Raw genomic sequence first — 14,593 nt, forward strand, 5'->3', positions numbered from 1 at the left:
TGCATGACTCTTCAACCTGGTGCTACAATGAGCTGTGCAGGAAATATTTTTATGTGACATTGGCATCAATTTAAACTAATCTCAAACCACTGTATACAAAGAAGTCCTAATTATTATTGTCAGTGATTAGAAAAGGTCACCTTAATCCTTTACAGCAGTATGTGTCCAGCTGCAAAAAAAAAAGTGTTGTTTTTTTTTTTTTTCCTTGCTCAGAGCTAATTAAAGCTTTGATCACCTGGGTTTCAAAAGATGCCTCACCATTTTAGTTCTTGAAGAATAATGATGTGCATGCTTCTCCCATAGCTTTTGTCTTCATTAGGCATTTTCATGTCTGGCTAATGAGGAACACGATTCTTTTTGAAGACTATAGTGTAGGGTTATAGGAAATATGTGATAGTCACAAAGGTCTGTAGTTAGTTGGGAGATAGCATATGGAACATTTCACTTTATTTCAGCCGTTGTCCATTGAAATTTTACCAAAAGATGTTTTTTCTCTTGCAGCCATTTATTTTCCGTGGTGATGTCCTTTTCATTTATTTGGGGAGAGGCAGCACTTTGAGACCTGTGCTAGGGCTTCCAGTGACTGTGTACTCTCCAAACACAGAATAAAAAGACTACAGCTTTCCACGGAACCTGGTCTTCCCACTTTACTTTTTTTAGTACAAGCATGGTTGAGCAGTCACGGGCTGTCCCACTACCTAACCTGTGGACCCTGGATCACACGTTGGAGTGCACTCAAAAGCACGCTATGAACAGACTGTCTTAACTTGCCTGGGCCATGTGCTGTCAGGAGAGTAAGTGCTGTTGTTCCTTGTCTCTTACTGAAATGTAAAGTGTTTATTTCAGAGCGTGAGGACTGTCTTCATTGCTGTGGGTGTCATTTTTCTAGCAGCTTTTGCTGTCTTCCAGCAGGCAGAGCTAGTGTCTGGCCTGTGATGCAACCCTTAGGACAGCGCTCAGAGACCAACATGAAGAAAAGTGTTGCAAGGGTGTCTGAGCAAGCAGCCCTCCAAGGAGGGGTGGGAGGAGGTGGAGCTGCACCAGAGACTTTTAATGGCAGAATAAATGGGAAGGTGTAGGGCAGCTCTGTACAGTCAGTCCAGTGCAACTGCTGTGTCTCTGTTCTCTTCCCCTGTAATCTGCAAGAGTATCTTGTCTGGACCAAATCTTGAAGAAATACCTACAAGCAGATTTTTGTTTTGTCTTGTTTTCTTTAAATTTTAGTTACAGATCAGCAACTTTCAAGATGACAAGAATTTTGACAGCTTGCAAAGTGGTGAAGACTTTGAAAGGCAGATTGGAGTTTTGCAATGTGTCTGCTGATCACTGGAGTTTCTCAAGGACTGGTACCAGGTTGTTGAGCATCAAGGTAACAGTAACTGAGCTGCTGTGGTTTAATAGATGTGTTTGGCATGCTGAGAGATAGCTCGCTGCAGATAACAAGGCTTACCTAGACACATAAAATTGAACCAAAGGAGATTTGTCTGAACCCTAAGCGAGGGGATTGCTTGGCTAAATGGTTTTATTAGCTAAGCAAACACTCTTTTTGTGCAGTCTGGAATGGAAATTATAGGGCAAATTGCACGAAAAGGTGGAAGTTCAGGGTTTCAGTTAATTATTATATGGTATTTTCTTTAGAAACACCCCACCCTTCTGTAGGACTGATAGCTAACAGAGCAGATCTTTCAGTCTATATAAGCATGAATCAGCTAGATATTTAAAAACATGCATTACTGGAAGCATGTGATTAATCCTGTTGGATCCACAGACGATCCATTTGCAATGTATTGGAAATCATGATGGCTCTGAGATTAATCGAGGAGGTAGACAGCTCTTTGTGAATGCATCAGTGTGTCAGCTCTTGATTTACTGGGGCTGGAACCCCTTGGTTCACTTCTCTAACTTTCTTCTGCTCTTTGGTACAAGAGCTGCATTTGACCAGCTTTGCTAGTGTAAATTGGGCAGATGTGGCATAGCACAGTGGTGAAATGGGACTTCCTATGTGAATTCTGTAGCACTGTCAGTGTTTTGTCATCATGCACTTTGCATTGAAAAGGGGCTTTTGCACGTATATCCTACTGAATCAACAGTGTAAGAGAATTAGCAACTGGAGGAGTGATGTTTCAGCGGGTCGTGGGGAAGAGCTCTTTAGAAACCTGGGCTGTGAGTACCCAGTGCATGCCGCCTTACCTGGCAGGGTGGAGTAGAGGGCTATCAGTATCGTTTCTGTCCATGGAGGACTAGGGTTTCTCTTACCTGTCCCACAGCCGCTGATTTTTCAGTTCTTTGAGCTCCTGGCAACAGACCCATTACTTTTAAAATAAAAACTCACTGCAGAGAAAAACTGGATGAGGAAAGAGGCATCCCTGTTTTCATCCCTTCCTTCAGCATGTGAATTCTCAGTTTAGTTTTGTCTCACCTGCACTTAAAAACAGGCTTTATTGTGACTGGTGTTCTTTCTAGTGAATATGTCTTCCTCTTCCCGAGAGTGCGCAGCAGGCATGAGCTGTTACCTTGTTCAGTGCCCTAAAACACAGCAAAGTAATTTTTCTCCCAGAAGATTGATCCTGACTCTGCAGTCGGATCTGGCTTAGGAGGAACTTATTCCTCCTTGTGATAACAACAGGAGTCTTGTGAATTACAAAGCCATCACGGTTACCAGTTTCTGCAGCTGCACCATTTGAAGAAGAAGAAGAAGAAGTAGGGCTTTGGCATGTGGAGCAAGTTCCTTGGTTGTTCCTCAGGCTGGTGGAGCCGTGTTGGTTTGGCATTGACCACACATTAAAACTATGTCAATGCCCTCAGGTGGGGCAGGGCCATCCCTCACATCTTGCAGGGCAGGTGCCAGCTTCGTTGTTCCATTTTGAAATCTCAGCATTGAGCTAGAAAGTGTCTCTTGGTGTGACAAAGCAAATTGAAACACAGTTTGAACAATCTCTTCTCTTTGGGCTTTATGGTGCGATTTGAAACATGATAGGATAAAATTGAGACAATTTTACTGCCAGTATCACTGGATGAGTGCAACCCGTGAATGCACTAAGAAGTGTTGTTGACAAATGTCACAGTGTCTAGGGGATAGGAGCCCACGATTCATACTTGGCTGCTTGGTTTATGGCTGGTGATGGCCTGTGGCATCGGTATGCTGGTGCGGTATATTGTAGAACAGAAGTCCACGCAGGTATGCTCAAGTTCATTAGGGCTTTAGAAACTGTCAAGCCAACTAAGCAGGACTGGAATGCCATCCTTACTTGCCTTTGTTGCCTGTGATAGCTCTCCTGCTGGTTCAGTTATTTCTGCCATGCTCTGCAGAGTACAGCAGCTTGAAGCCTTGTGATGCACAGAGAAGTGAGCTCAAAGACACTTTAGTTTAGCAGTAAGTCTGCTGCAGTAAAAGGCATCTTCCACTGGTAAAGCGTTGGAGCCCATTGATTGGGATGGCTGGTTCAGCTTTTGATGAGACACCATCTTTCTTTAGACATCCCAGGATAATTCTGGTAGGCACCTGCAGTAGGCCGGATCTGATGCATTCTTATACTGATGGATTAGCATCTGAAGTTTGGATTTGGCATCTTAAATGACAGATTGATGGTGTTAGGTGTGTGTTTTATCACTCATTCAAGGACTGCACAGTGACAGACGTACAAGGTCACATCTCATAATGCTGAGGCATCCAATTAAGAAGTTGAATTCAGAATCTGGAAGACAATAAATTGAACCTTTCCTGGCCTAGTGCTTTTGCTTTAAGACAGTGACAGGCTTATACAACTTTTTCCATGGGACATGCAGAAGCAGAAGTGGAAGAGACTCTCTAATATACATACACAAGCAGTAAAGCAGCAAGGCTGAGGGAAAATGTAAAGATAAGCGGTCCTAAAACCCAGCCTATTGCATAGCTTTGCCTCAGAGTGTGGAAGTTAACTGTAGTTGTGAGACAAGTGACCAAGTAGTGACTTATGGCTGGATTTAGTGTTCCAGCCATCATCAGAGGTAATGAAAATTTGTAAGAAGTTTGGAGAAAGAGTGAAATGCAAAGTAATTAAGGTGTGTGGGCTAATGGCAGTGTAGGTAATGATCCATTCTCCCATTATTGTAGGCTTAAATGATCATTTAGTTGCCTTTTATTGCTTTTTTTTCAGTGGGCTATTTTAAGGAGCATAACAAAATACAAAGAAAACATGGGTTTCTAACCCATGTATAAGCTAAGTGAAGTATTAAAGAACATAAGGGAGAGGTGGTAATTTTAGTAGAGCGCCTAATAATTCTTCTCATAAGTCTGTTTTCTGTCCAGTTAAACTCAGCCTATGTGGGGAAACACCACTGTGAGTGAGCAGTCTGCGATGTAGGGACTCACAGGTCTGTATTTCCCTATTCCATACCAACCTTCAGTTCTAAAGGAGAGATGGAGCATCCACGAGTGAAAGAGGGGCACTGAGAGCAGATCTGAGACCCCTATGGACTCTCTGTAGGGTTGCTTAGCATCGCCAGTTTCGGGGTAATCAAGCTTCTTTGTAATTCAGGAATGGGCAGAGAGACTGCAGCTCGAAGCTCATATCGTTTAATGCTCATCTGAGGCCAATGTAGTTAAATGGGGATGTAAAGAGGAGTATGAGCAATAAATAGGTGGCTTGTAACAGTATAGCTGGCTCAGTAAGGAGAGGATTGGGAGAGCTATAAAAACCACCAGGAGCCAGCTAAAAATATAGTTGGAAATGAGAGGGAGAGGAGGAAAATTTTTGAGTACTGGCTTTAGAAACTATTTCAGATTCCTGTGAAAGGGGTCTTCAAATGTATTTTGAGGAAGGTGGAAGGTAATTGAGAAAATGACTGCATGGGAAGCAGAGAGATGTGTAAGGAGGGGAAAGATCAGTCACAAGTTACTCCACTCTTTGGAGGTGAAAGTGAAGGGAAGGTAAAACAACCTGTTCCCTTAGAGGTGCTACTGTGGGGGAGAGAAGGGGTCCTCATTTCCTTGGGTGCTCAGGGACTTCTGCTAGGTGCCTCACCTGACTGGGTTCCCCCTCCTTCTTTGATTTTTGTCACAAAAAAATATTTGTGGCATTGTTGTGAAGAGCCTTAAGGAGAGTTCAAGTTGTAGGAGCTGTAACTTTTCTAGCATGGTACTTGTGTTGCATTTCTGGCTTTGCTCTCTCTTTGGCTTGGATGGTAAAGGAACTAAACCAAAGCTTCTCCCTAAAGTTAGCCTAAGTGTGAACCTTCTTTGGTGTATCCCAAGACGCTGACCTGGCTTTTGATTCATTCTTTATTCCTGCCCTTTCTTCTTCTCTTAAATTTAGCTATAAGCAAATGTGCTAAAATAAAATTGTGCTAAACCATCATAGTATATAAAAAAATTGTTGGGAAATGAAGTCCTGACTGGTAGCAATGTCCAGATGTATTTCCAGCCTGTGATGGCATAGTACTCACAAAAAGAGACATTTTTCTTTCAAAGAGAAAACTTCTCCTTTGATGCTGGTTATTTGGGCTTGGGAGAGTGGATGTAGCACAGTCCTGTCACCAGCTTTGTACTGTAGAAGAAATCTAGTGACTTTTGGCTTTTTCTGTGCTTTTTTTGGGGGTTTTTCTGTTTTTTTTTTTGTTGTTGTTGTTGTTTTTTTTTTTTTTTTACTGCTACAGTGTTTTGTTTACTTCATGTGTGAAGTGGGACCTGAACTTGTTAACTCTTCAAGTTGCTTTGACAAAATACACAAAATCTAGCAATACCACAGCAACAGCATGGCCCTTTCTGTTAGCCATCTCCACCTTTGAAGCTCTTCAAGAGCCCTGCAGCCTCTCTGGAATGCGTGGAGCTCTGCTAAAGGTAAAGCTACTGGTGTGTAGGAAGGAGAAATCAGATTGCAAATGATGTGTCTCGCACTGGGAGGGTGTGTGGAAGAAACATTTTAGTTGAGACTGCAATAGAGATTTATCCGAGACTACATGGGCTGTTTCTGAGAAGGTTGGAGACAAAAGGACCTCACAGAAGCTCTGGAGTTTTTGTTCACTTCTTGCTTGTTGTTTTTTTGAATGTGAAAATCTCTCCCAGCTAATCCCTGATTGAGCCAACTGACCTTCTCTATAGCCTGTAAATCACTTTTTACATTAAAAACAAAACTGAAGAGACAAGGTGGGCTGGCAGCTTAGGGATATGGTAACACCTCTGCTGGAAATGTAAGCAAGACTAATTGCTTCTAGAATGCTCAACAAACAAACCAACCACTTAATTAAGAATAATAAATCAAGTAAGGGAGGCAAATGTTTGAACATCTATCCCTTGCTATAGCTGAACTTGCAGGCATGTTATAGTTGCTCAGGGACATTCTTCTGCATTACTTGAACACTGTGATGGGGCTCTAATAGCACAATGGGGGCTTCTGTTGCACAGAAATTATTTCTGTGCTGGTCTGGTGTGTAGAAGAGCAGGTGGTCTGTGGTGGGAGGAAAGACATGCAGATTCCTGTCAAGTACTATAGTGAGGGGGAGATTATAAAGGTCACAGTGATTGCTCTGGATTTTGGCCCTCAGGAGGGCCCTCAGGAGGGCCTCGGATGGATCTTAACTTTTCTGGTTATTCCACCATTGTGGACTTTGCTTCCTGAAGAATTCTCCTAGGCTATCGTTGCAGTTGGGACTGCGATTCTGGTAATTACTCTAACTTGTACCCATGAGTGGTAGGACTTACTGGAACTGGACTTGATATTTGAGTGGACTTGGATATCCATGGGAAGGGATATCTCATATGGTAAGGGATCCATCTCTTTAAACCAAGGTGAGGGAAACCGGTTCCTACAGTCAGTCTCCCATGCTGGCAGTGTGGGCTGGGTTTTCAGCCAGCTTCAGAAAGGGCAGAAGCCCTCTCCAAAGCCCAGTCTGAGGCACCCAGGCAAGCTCTGTGCTTTGTAATGCTTTGAGTGCGTGGCAGCTTTCTGTAATGAGAGGCTTAGCGAGATTAGGGAGGTGACCAAACCATAATTTTTATCTGGGCTAAATCTAAGAGATTTAGCCACAAAAACTATATTTATAACTGGGGAGGGAGGGAACTTTGGTGTTGCTGACTATCCCATTCAATGATGTGGAAAGGTTCAGAAAGTTATGGCTAAACCTTTTGAGAATGACTGGAAGTTTGACAGTAATGAGGAAAAAATGCAAGGCTAAAAGCATCCCAGATGCATAGAATTCAATTACTTGGCAGTGTATTTTGATTTTTAGTGTATTTTGCAGTACATTAGTAATTGATCTGTGCAGTATTTGTAACCACAGAGGAGATCTAGATGAATGTTTGCCGCGATTGTTACAAAATGTTCAATGCTGGAAATGAAATTTCTCCTTGCTGTGATTGTTCATCTGATTTATGGCTAATGGAAAGTAGCTCTCCTGCTCCTTTCTACAGCAAATTGATCTTGATTCTTCTTTAAAAAAAATCCCAGTAAGAGGAATTGCTCTGTAAAAAAAACCCCATTATGACGTTAAATCATGGTGAGAGCTGCTGCCTGGTGGATACGCCTGGCACGTCTCCTGTGGCGCAGGCCATTGGGGTTTTTGCACTGGTGGTCGCTCTGTGACTGCAGCTCTGTGCCCAGGAGGCAGCCACACTTGCGTTCTAGAAGTGGAAGTTTCTCAGGGACCCAAAGCTTCATCATCCAAATACTTTTAAGCCCAGGAAATCATTGGCAAATCTATTTCCAGCTTTGCTTACTCTCTCTCTTCCCCTGCATGTCAACAGTGATCCCCCTGTCTGAAGGAATCTCCCAACTCATTCTGTAATTTCTGTTGTGCATATACTTGTTCTTTGTTTGGTAGGAGCTGGAGTTCCCAGGTGGTTTCCAGTCCAATTTCTGGACAGGCTAAGAAAGGCTTAGTTTCCAAATGAGGCAAAAGAGAGTGTGTTTCGTCTGGTATGTGCAAAGACCCAGCTGTGCCGCTGAATCTCTTAATGACTTTTGTGAAAGTCACTCTGTGTCCCATTTTCCTCAGCTGTAAAATAGTGATTAAGCCTGTAAGGGATCCCACAGTCAGTGTGCGACTGAGTTCTGCTAAACGCTCCCTGAAAGAGCTGTGGTTTTATGGGAAGTTTTCCTCTAGGCTACTGGTTCCGTGTCTCCCTCTTCCAGGACAATGTATGCTTATCCCTGACGTATACGAGACCACAAGTGTCTGTCTGATCCATGGGTTCCTCTCTTCTTGTATCCTACAGTGGAATGGACTGGTATTTTGAATTTTCCAGTCTGACACCAGTCCAACTAAGCATGCACTTACTTTTAGCGGCCTAGCTGTACAGCTGCAATAGAAGTTAAGCACCTATCAAAGGTCACAGCTGGATGAGAGCCAGTGGGCTCAGCAGCAAGCCTTGAGCAAACATTGAGAAGAGAGGCAATCCTTTCCCTGCAGCGTGATGGTATTGGTTAATTGCAAGATATAATGGGTGGAAGAGATGAACAAAGTTATGGGGAAGTGTGATCCCACAGTAACAGCAGCACATACTCTGCCTGCAGTGGGGTTTGCCAGCTGTCTTGCCCTCATTAGGAGCACAATGTTTCCTAAGTGTTAGAAAGTAAAAAAGCATCAAGAGACTGTTAAAAGAGACGGTATCTTGGCAGCTGGGAATGGGAGAGCGGCAGGAATACTTACAACGTGAGGCACGAAAGGGAAGTGTCCTAGGTGTTACCTGTATAAGCATCAAGCCTTTTCCTCTTGTATTTGAGTCTCTTCATGTGCCTTTCTCTAGGCGCAGACAGCGAACTTGGTGCTGGAAGATGGGACGAAGATGAAGGGCTATTCTTTTGGCTATCCATCCTCCGCAGCAGGGGAAGTCGTATTCAACACTGGTCTTTCTGGGTAAGACAAAAACAAATGAGATATAAGTACCAAAACTTCTCTGGGAGCTTGTTAAAGTGTGAAAGCTGCTTTTTCCGTGCTTGTAGGGTCCTGATCCAAGCACATAGTGTTCTGTATAAGAAAACATTTTAGTCCAGGGATGCAGAGATAGTTAATGAAGAGACTTCAGGCAATTCTCTTGTTCATAGCATTTATGGTGATGAGCAACTGTAAAGACTGATGTAACTAACCATAGTGAGGTATGTAGGAATCTGATCAATTTTGCATTGAATGCAGCCATTGCTGAGTCAGAGCAGAGGGCTGTCTTCATTCTTCCTCCTGTGCCCTGATCAAATATAGAGGTTTGAAGCATCTGGAGCCTTCTGGTAATGGAACTTGGCTTCAAAGTGCAAAATTCTTAAATCTTGAGGCTCCAGAGTTGGTCATCTATATGACCCATCCCTTATGACATTTGTTAGCTCGTACCAGTTAAGGATGCATTTAAACTCTGTGCCTTTTCCAGATAAAGGGTGGGATCAGATTCATGCCTAACCTAGCGTAACTCTCTGTCCTCTTGAGTGGTAGAAGGCAGTAGCTGACTTAGGATGGCAAACAAATGCTGCCGGTGCTGTTGTTGAACTGCTTGAGCAGAGAAAATCTATGCAGAGGAAAAGATTTTGGTTAGGAGGACATGTCCCTGGGGAGGTGAGACAGCTCTGAGGTTAGTGCTTGAGCTTTTTCTGCAGTCATTCATAGCAGTCTCTGCCTTGCATTCTCCAAATTCTGCTCTCCTTTGGAAAAAACAGTACTCACAGAATGAGTTTTTAAATTGTCTCACTGGGGAGAATGTTAAATTGCTGCAGAGGGGAATCTGTTTGCAAAGTTTTGCATTAGGAGGCAATTATTTAAGTATTTTGACAGCACTAATTACTGACCGTGTTAATATACCTGCCAACAAGCAACTGTTTAATATAGATCAGAATGATGGAGGGCAACAGAGTTCTCTTCTCAGTGATAGATTATAGGCGATAAATCTTGTCACATCACAAAAGTCAAGGAGGACCTGATGGATTAATTTCCTCTCCACATGTTACTGTGGCAGCAGAAGCTGTGTTTGTTCATTTTCTAGTGATTTGGAGAGGGTACTGTGAAAGAGAGATCTTTTCTGTGCTGGGGAGAATGTGGGCATGGAGGGAACATTCAAAATGTAAGGTTGTATCTTGGAACATGACCTTGATTGATTGATTCAAAGAAGAGAAAGAGAAGAGTTTGCAGCATTGTTGCAGATCATGGATGTAACAGATTTGCTACCAGTCCAGGGATTGCTACCCAGTGAAAGAAACCCTATAGCTCTGCCTAGCACTCCTGAGCACAGAGATCGAGCCCTTATGTATCTAGAGGAACCCAGCTACCTCTTTTCATTGACACAGTAAGAGGCTAAGTGAGGGTGGTGCCCAGGGTTGGGGCCTTTTACAGGCTGTCTGGGCACATAGCAATTTGTCAGTACAGGGAGCAAGAGGCTAGTACGGGGCGGGAGGGGTTGCCGTGGCTGCTGTTAAGCCTCAGACCATGTCCTTCTGTGAAATGGATGTTTCTAGATGCTGAGTGGGGTCAGCGTGGGCTCTGTGCTGGGATGATTAATATGCTGCTCTGCACCTTGTCTCCTCATCTGAACTCCCACGTTCTGATTCATATCATAGAACTGTGAGGCAAAGCACTTCATGTGTGTACAGCTTTCAGGCCTGAAGTAGCTAAAGCTGGCTGAAATGTTGTTGTATTACTCTGGAACAGAGGGCAGAGAGCACTGGTTTGGGGGTGGAATGTTGAATTTTCATTAGAAAAGCATGAGGATGAACTTTTCAGAAACATTTGCCTAAAAAAAAAATATTCTAGTCCTGCAGCCATCTGTTTGTATAGGAATAAAAAGGAAAACAGGAGATTTCCAATTAAGAAAGAAGAAGAATTACAACCCATAAAATGTTCCCTTGTTTGAAACAGCTCAGTAAATGCCTTTGCCTTCAATAAGTCTGTGTGTGTTCCCCATGATATTCCAGTAGGAGAACTGATTGACGGGAATTTGCTGAAATCAGGCAGGCCTTTGAGCAGGCACAGCAAGGATTAAACTTTGCAGCATCTTTGGAGCTCGTGTTCCCATCTGCTCCTCAGTGCTCCACAAGGCTTTGTGCCTGCTTAAAGGGCATTGCGTCTCAGTGCAGAGCTGCCTTCGTACCCCAGCCAAAACCAATGGCTCTCTGTCCTTGTTTGCTAATGCAAATAACATGCAAAGGTTAATTACATTAGCTTTGTCATTAACAAAGAGTCTTTTGGAAGCATAACCGATTGACTCAGAAGGAGAGCGCCATGCCAAATGTGCACATGCCATGCACTTACTGCAGTTCTGTGATCACACTGCGCTTTGTGTGGTTGTTTACCTGCAGCAGAAGTATAGATCTGAACAGCAGGAGAGGCTTACCTGAAAGTATTTCATGGCCTTTGTTCATTTGACATGTCATTTCTCAGAGCTGGCTGCTGTGCTGTGTTGTCTATATCTGCCTGCAACCATTCTGGGTTTTGTGAAGGGTTTCCCAATGTTTGACAATTAATCTTCTAGCAATAATCCAATGTTCCATTAAAATGTTTCTTGTGACTTGCTGATATCTGGTAGATGGCTGGAGTTGCCAATTATGTATTGTTTAAACAATAATGACAATAATAAATTACTTTTTGTATAGGGCAGATTCATCCTGAAGTATCTTCCTGCATTTGGCTAAATGTTTGTGTGGATAACTTCATCTGTTGCTAAATTACAGCTGCTTTCAGGTTGAAAGACAGCAGTTTTTTAATGGATTGCTGCAACAGTATGCTACAGTGTAAGCGAGAAAATGAAGGACCGTGTGTTAATTTGAAGCGGAAATACAGTAGCATGAGCATGTAGACCATGTTTACCCTGTCCCCCTCTCTGAGGTTGAAAGTGGGACTGGATCTACTGGATCCAGAGCTGATACTTCGCAAAATCATAGGTTTGATCCTCCACTGCAGAAAAATGTTCCACTGTGCTTTTAGATCTGTCCTCGCTGAGAAGGGTATTCAGGCAGATGCTTGCACAAAGTTGCTGTTCCTGGGGCTTCTGCCTGGCCTAAAGATACAAAGACATGCTTCGGGGCCTTGTCACCAGGGTGGGCTGCCAAATCCCAAAGCACTGCCTTCAACTTGCCTTCTTCAGAGCAGAAGCCCTGAATGTCTCAAGAGCTGCAAGCTCCAGGCTGTGGAAGGGACCAAGTCTGGGCAAACAGCTCTGTTGTCTGTCAGCTTTACAGTTTGAGCTTTCTGTTGCCACTGAGAGGGACAGGTTCTTACACCGCATGGAGGGAAGGACACAGCAATGACAACGCACTGCCCACATGGTGTGCCTAGGAAATGACGAAGCCCAAGCTGTTACCTGTGGGTCAAGTGACACACCATGTACTTAATGCAGTTCTGTGATCGCTCTGCACTTTTGTAGTTGTTTACCTTATGTTAAATCACAAGGAGTTTGTTGATAGCTCATGTGCTTTTCTTAAACAAAACGGGAGAAGCCAAAGCCTTTCCTTGATCTCAATGTCAAAAGTTTAAACATAGATGGCAAAGTCAGGGCAGATTCACAAAAGTGTTTGCTTTTATACTGAGAATGCTTTCACATGAGTACCATTTCTGTCTTTTTGTCATATGGGAATTCAGACCTCTACTGTTTTCACTGGCTCTTTTGTGTTTTCCTTTCAACTCCAGACTAGTGCATTTTTCTTCTATTGCTTCTTCATCTAGATACACCGAAGCCTTGACAGATCCCAGCTACAAAGGACAGATTCTTACACTGGCTAACCCCATAGTTGGAAATGGTGGAGTGCCTGACACGGCTGCTTTGGACAAAATGGGCCTCAGGAGGTTTCTGGAGTCTGACGGGATCAAGGTAACAGTGGGAGACAGAGCTGATCAAAGTGTGGTGCTAGCAGCCTAAGTATGTGTGTGTGTGCAAGAGTTTACTGGCAACCTCATAGAAGTTAAAAGAAATCAAAGATAATCAGCCTTTCTTTTTCTTCTTCTGGATATTGTCCTTTGGAGGAACGGTGACAAGAGATAATCCATCTTGCTTTGTGTACCAGGCCATGTGCTGTCTGAAAGCGGTGTGTTTTCCATTAGTGATAGACACGCTACAGTTTTTGTGAACTGCTGTCCTGAATAGCTTTTTTTTCCACATTTCCTTCTGCCTTGTATTTATCTATGTTTGTCCAGGACTGTTTGTCACAGACAGATCAATGCCAGTGAGAATTAGAAGTTTCTGTGTGCTGAGACTTCTCTCTATACACCTGTACTACTGCAAACAGGGGAGGTGACAGTTGTGTAGAGAAGGCCGTACATACTAGTGCAGGAACCAGTATTTACACCGTGCTAACAGGGGATATTGGCTAGGAGCAGGGCTGTGCCCACGTGGTGCTGACAGTACTGAAAAACAAAACCAAACCATGTAATTGCAGAACCAGTGAAATGCTTTATCTATCCTGAGGTGAAATTACTTCTTTATAAGCTATCTAACTCCACTGGAAAATGGAGTTGACTTTTGACATGAAATATCACTTAAAAGTGAAAACCTTTCTTAAACAGAAAAGGAATCAGATTAAAACATTTTGTCTTGTCTTAAATTTCCATTTTCTTTCTAATGAGAAGTATTTTCTCAGTTCAATGCAATTTGCAGCTTTGGTTACCTGGAAGCCGCATTATTCTATTAATTTCCTAAGTAAAATGGCTCAAGTACAATCATGACAGAGCACTGAAATCTTTACCCCTTTGCCAGGTACCTGTTCTGTGCACTTCCCTGTGAAGACTCAGGTTTGCTATCTTTTTCGTTACATAAGAGCAGCCATTCCCTGTCTGCCTAGCCTCGTGTCCTGTCCACGATATGGTTTGCAGTGGGTGAGTGGTGAAAGTTCAGAAGGCACAGGGCAAGTGCAGAGTGATCTTTCAGTGTAAAATGATGTTTCTTCTCTCTGCAGGTTTCAGGTTTGCTGGTGCTGGATTACAGCAATGAGTACAGCCACTGGCAGGCTGCTAGGAGCCTGGGAGAGTGGCTGCAGGAAGAGCAGGTGAGCAATCGAGGGGTAACTACATTACGAGAACAGACCTATATGTATGGGAAGAGGGGAAAGAATATCTGACTTTGAGCTGCTAACCACTTCTCGGATGTCTTCAGCAGTCTGTACTGGGCTCATTCTGTGTTCCTTAGTTCTCTGATTCTTCATCCATTTCTCTTTTTCAGGGTGCAACGGTATTTCCAAGATCTGTCCAGAAGGAATGTTAATTAAATGGGGATGTTTGATTCTCCATAAAAACAATACTCATTAGGTTATATTCTATCCTCTTGTCAAATTCTTCTGTAGTGCTGCTCCTAGTAGTTGCCACGGTCATAACCTCAAGAGATGTTAACTGCCAGAACCCCACTCACTTGAAGCCATGAGAGTCAAGGATGTGTCAGTAGACTGCCACTGATTTGTGATGGCTTGGGAGGGTTAGGTGCTCATAAGTAAAGAAAAATGGGGCTCAGAAATGAGACAGATATTTGCCACATGAGCTTTTTATTTTATCCTTTTTAATGCAGAAACTAGATTTGAAGAACTAAGCTATTTATGAGAAGGAAAAGGGAGAAGTGAAGGACTGGAAGTGAGGCAGCCTTGGTAATAGTGCTGCTAAGAGCCAGGGCTCCTTAAACAAGGACATGTTCTTCTCAGCAAAGTGATCTGTCTGCTGTCTT

General features: G+C 43.2%; 1 protein-coding gene across 2 annotated transcripts in view; it reads left to right on the forward strand.

Moving 5' to 3' along the window:
- The first annotated feature begins 1,225 nt into the window (after nucleotides 1–1,225).
- The window catches only part of CPS1 (carbamoyl-phosphate synthase 1), a 92,227-nt gene continuing 78,859 nt past the window's right edge, over nucleotides 1,226–14,593 (forward strand). The window contains exons 1-4 of one of the 2 annotated variants that reach the window (XM_086751014.1): nucleotides 1,226–1,369; nucleotides 8,723–8,832; nucleotides 12,613–12,757; nucleotides 13,839–13,928. In XM_086751014.1, the coding sequence (XP_086607140.1) occupies nucleotides 1,247–1,369; nucleotides 8,723–8,832; nucleotides 12,613–12,757; nucleotides 13,839–13,928 (468 nt within the window). In that variant the 5' untranslated portion in view covers nucleotides 1,226–1,246. The remainder of the gene's footprint in view (nucleotides 1,370–8,722; nucleotides 8,833–12,612; nucleotides 12,758–13,838; nucleotides 13,929–14,593) is intronic. The other variant, XM_086751013.1, reaches the window with a different exon arrangement.

Source organism: Chlamydotis macqueenii, chromosome 6 (assembly GCF_036417535.1).
Source record: "Chlamydotis macqueenii isolate bChlMac1 chromosome 6, bChlMac1.mat, whole genome shotgun sequence".
NCBI lineage: Eukaryota > Metazoa > Chordata > Aves > Otidiformes > Otididae > Chlamydotis > Chlamydotis macqueenii.